The sequence below is a fragment of the Stegostoma tigrinum genome, chromosome 43 (assembly GCF_030684315.1).
Source record: "Stegostoma tigrinum isolate sSteTig4 chromosome 43, sSteTig4.hap1, whole genome shotgun sequence".
Classification (NCBI taxonomy): domain Eukaryota; kingdom Metazoa; phylum Chordata; class Chondrichthyes; order Orectolobiformes; family Stegostomatidae; genus Stegostoma; species Stegostoma tigrinum.
Window position 1 is genome coordinate 8,753,401 of NC_081396.1, and position 4,179 is coordinate 8,757,579.

The following is a 4,179-nucleotide window of genomic DNA, read 5'->3' on the forward strand; positions in this document are numbered from 1 at the left end:
CACTTGTCCTGGTGAATCTCCTTTGCAACCCCTCCAGTGCAATCACGTTCTTCTATAATGTGGTGATAAGAATAGCATCTGGTAGTCCAGATGTGACTAACCAAAGTTCCATATACCTTCAACATGACCTCCCTTCTCTTATAATCTATGCTATGACTGAATAAGGCAAACATTCCATATGCATTCTTAACAACCTTATTAACCTGTTCTTATATCTTCAGGGATCTGTGAACAAGCACCCCAACAGCCTTCCGTTCATCTGAGCTTTCTGGTGTCTTGCCATTCATTGAGTATTCCTTATCTGGTTCCTTGTTCCAAAGTAGATCACTTCATAGGGTTGAATTCCATCTGCCACTGATCTGACAAAATGACCAATCCATTTATATCCTCTGTAACCAAACATATTCGTCCTCACTGTCAAACCACCGAACTTTGTGTAATCCACATTCTCATCTACATCATATCAAACATCGAACAATAAGTGACCCAGCACTGTCCCCTGCAGTACACCATTGTGCACCAGACTCCACTCAACCAGCCTTCTGCTACTATACTGTCTCCCATCACTGAGCCAATTTTGGATCCAACCTACCAGTTACTATGGAACCAGTGACCTTTTCCTTTCTTTCTCAGTTTCCCATGTGAGACCTTGTCAAGGGGCTTACTGAAATCCACATAAACTGTATCAACTGCTCTACCTTCAACCAAATATTTCACGTTCTCTGAAAATTCCATCAAATTATTGGACACAACATCTTTCTGACAAAGCCAAGCTGATCTTCCATGATCAAACCTTGATTTTCTAAATGGAGATTAATTTTCTCCTTCACTATTCTCTGATGTTGGGCTCACTGGGCTATCTCTACCACACTTCTTGTAAAGTTGAAAATATTAGCTGTCCTCCAGTGCTCTGGTACCTACCCTGTGGCCAGGTACAATTTAAAACTTAAGGCCATGGCCACAAAAATTTCTTACCTTGATTCCAACAGTGCCTGGGATTTGTACACTTTTACATTCACCAAAACCAAGGGGTGGCACGGTGGCTCAGTACTGCCTCATCACAGTACTAGGGATTCGGGTTCACTTCTATCCTCTGGCACCTGTCTGTGTGGAGTTTACACACTCTTCCCTTCTTTGCATGGTTTTCCTCCGGGTGCTCCACTCTCCTCCAAAGATGTGCAAGATTGGCCATGCTCAATTTCCCATCAAGTCCAGGGATGTGCAGGCTAACTGGCAAATTCATGTTTACAGGAATTGGTTGGGGGTGGTATGCTCTTTGGGGGGTCAGTAGGTGGAATGGCCTGCTTCCACGCTGTATGGAATCTATGATGACTCTATGAAAACCTCCAGTAGCTCTGCACTTCTTATATCAATATGCTGAAGAACTACATACTCTATCTTCTCAAATTCTGTAATCATATCCTCCTCCTCCTGAGTAAAGACAGATGTGAAGTACTTATTTTTAATACTCTGCATGTATCCTTTGGCTTCACGCGTAGATTGTCCCCACCAATGGGCTTGACTCAGTAAACGTTTGTTCCCAATGTTACCGATTGCCAATCCCCCCAATCCCGGACTACCACCTACATTTCAGACGTCAACGACAAAAGCATTTTCATCTTTTGGGGTGTTTCATCATCATGGCTGTCCCTGGCAGGCGAGGATGACTCTCTTCCACTCTCAGTGTGAATCTGTAGGTGGCTGTACAGAACCTTAGAGTGTAGAACGGTAGGCCGTACCCAACATCCCCTGGGGTTGTGAAAGTCCCCTGTCTCCACCACAGGCGAGCAACAGCGCAGGCGCGGAGCATGCGTAATATCGGTGGGCTATGGGGAATGACGCTCCTTGGGACGAAATGCAGCCGGTGAGGACGTGGCGGCGGAGACAGAGACTTGGAGCTGTAGTTTGGGGAAAAGGAAGGGTTTCTAGACGCCTAGGGAAGGCCTCAGTCTTTTTGATCAGGAACTGTCGGGTCTCCTGTTTGCAGCCCCGGGGTTTTTTTCCCTCGAGACCAGGCCACAGTCCGGCATGCGCGTTGCCTGACAGTGATGTTTAACGGGGTGGGCCCATGGTGCCTGGGGGTTGGAACTTCCCAGGGAGCTAGGTTTTCCAGCAGTTTCGGCATGCCGAGCCTGCAGCGGATGTACTGCAACACAGAGGCCCATGGCCGTTCGGCACGCAGTGGGAAAGGCTGCAGCCCCAGGAGTAGTAACTGAAAGAGGTGCAGTTCATTTTCAGGTACATTTTGGCAGCTCGCTGCAATGTGGAAGGGGAGGAAGATGGAGGATGCTCTCTTGGATCGACTTTTGGTTCAAAGAGCAATTTGTAGGGCTCAGATGATCAAGGCTGATGAGGGTGAGGGGTTCACGGTGGCTGAACGTAGGAAATAAGAGCTGGATTAGGCCAATGAGCTCATCGAGTCTACCTGGTTTATCAATAAGATTATGGCTGAGTCCACTTTACTGCAATAACAGACTGCGGATCTCCATGTCTTGTCTTTGCACACGTTTGTCCCGTGGTGGGAGTAAGTGGACCTCAGCAGAATGATTGACATTTGTTGCAAGTGGTCAGCAGAGTGTCTCAGAGACACCGGGAATGACATTCTGGTTTAGTTAGAAATATGTCTGTTGCTTATTTTGTATTCGAGTGAAAACAAGACTTGTCTGTTCTGAAAGTCTTTCATGAGTTGAATATGACGCTTGCACGCCCTTTTTCAGGGATTAGCTGGAAATGATTTGGAAACAGGAAACTCTGGAAACATCAGGTTAAGAGCTTGATTCATCAGGACCTGAACATCAACAGTCTTTGAATGTGGATGGAGAAATACTTGTCTGAACTGTCCACAGGTGTGGCTGCAAAAGCACTGAGACACGGACACACAAATAAGAGTGTTGCAGTGAATGAACTGTGGAAGGATCTGGAAGAATATTTCAAATATTGGTGCGGCTGAAAAAGTACTGAGACACGCAGGTGTGTGTTCCAGTGCACTGACTGTGGAACAAAAAGGTGTCACACTGCTCACAGCTGAGAGAAACCATAAGACTCCTTTCTGCATGGATGAAGCATCAACGGTTCATCCAAACTGGAGAGAGACAAGCAAATGTGCACCATGGAAATGTTTGGAATGTGGAAAGAGATTCAGATTCCCATCCAAGCTCGAAATTCATCGACGGAGTCACACTGGGGAGAGACCATTCCCTTGTTCTGTATGTGGAAAGAGATTCAAGAATGAATTTCACCTCATTGCACATCAAGTGGTTCACACTGAAACACGACCCTTTAAATGTTCTGATTGTGACAAGAGCTTTAAAAATGCAGGAGGTTTACTAGCTCATCAGCGATTTCACACAGTAAAAAGGCCCTTCTGCTGCACTTACTGTGGAAAAGGATTCACTCAGTCATCCAGGCTGACTGAGCACCAGCGAGTTCACACTGGAGAGAGACCATTCATCTGTTCTGAGTGTGGGAAGGGTTTCACTTGTTTAACTAGCCTCAATTCACATCAATTTGTTCACTCTGATAACAGGCCATTTCAGTGTTCTTGCTGTGACAAAAGCTTTAAAAGTACTGGTGACCTCCTACAACACCGACGTGTTCACACTGGGGAGAAGCCATTCATCTGCTCGCAGTGTGGGAAACGATTCACCCATTCATCTGACCTGTTGAGGCACCAGCCAATTCACACGGGAGAGAGGCCATTCAGCTGCTCCAAGTGTGGGAAGGGGTTCACTCAGTCATCCACCCTGCTGAGACACCAGTTAGTTCACACTGATGAGAGACCTTTTAAATGCTCAGATTGTGAGAAGTGTTATAAAAGTTCCCGGGAACTGATGTCCCATCAACGTGTTCACACTGACGAGAGACCATTCAGGTGTTCCCACTGTGGGACTGGGTTCAGGCAATCATCTCAACTCACTAAACACCAGCGAATTCACACTGGGGAGAGACCATTTACCTGCTCCCGGTGTGGGAAGGGATTTACTCAATCATCTAACCTTTGGAAACATCAGCGAGTTCACAAGTAAATACAATGATTATATTTTCCTGTTGCACTTTGTTCATTTGGAATCTGTTTCTGCTGATGTTAATTAAATCCAACCAGGTACAGTGGTTAATGTTCTAATTTAGTTTGTAAAAATTAGCTTTGCATTAAACCCACAATGTGGTGAATCATCTTAA

General features: G+C 45.8%; 1 protein-coding gene across 2 annotated transcripts; it reads left to right on the top strand.

Moving 5' to 3' along the window:
• Nucleotides 1-1,807: 1,807 nt before the first annotated feature.
• LOC125449061 (gastrula zinc finger protein XlCGF8.2DB-like) lies at nt 1,808-4,179 on the top strand. 2 transcript variants are annotated; one of them, XM_048524665.1, is made up of 2 exons: nt 1,808-1,864; nt 2,718-4,179. In XM_048524665.1, the coding sequence occupies exon 2, from the start codon at nt 2,901-2,903 to the stop codon at nt 4,023-4,025; it is 1,125 nt and encodes a 374-aa protein (XP_048380622.1). In that variant the 5' UTR covers nt 1,808-1,864; nt 2,718-2,900; the 3' UTR covers nt 4,026-4,179. The 2 variants fall into 2 exon arrangements, with proteins under 2 accessions (XP_048380622.1, XP_048380623.1); XM_048524666.1 differs by having other exon boundaries at nt 1,832-2,238.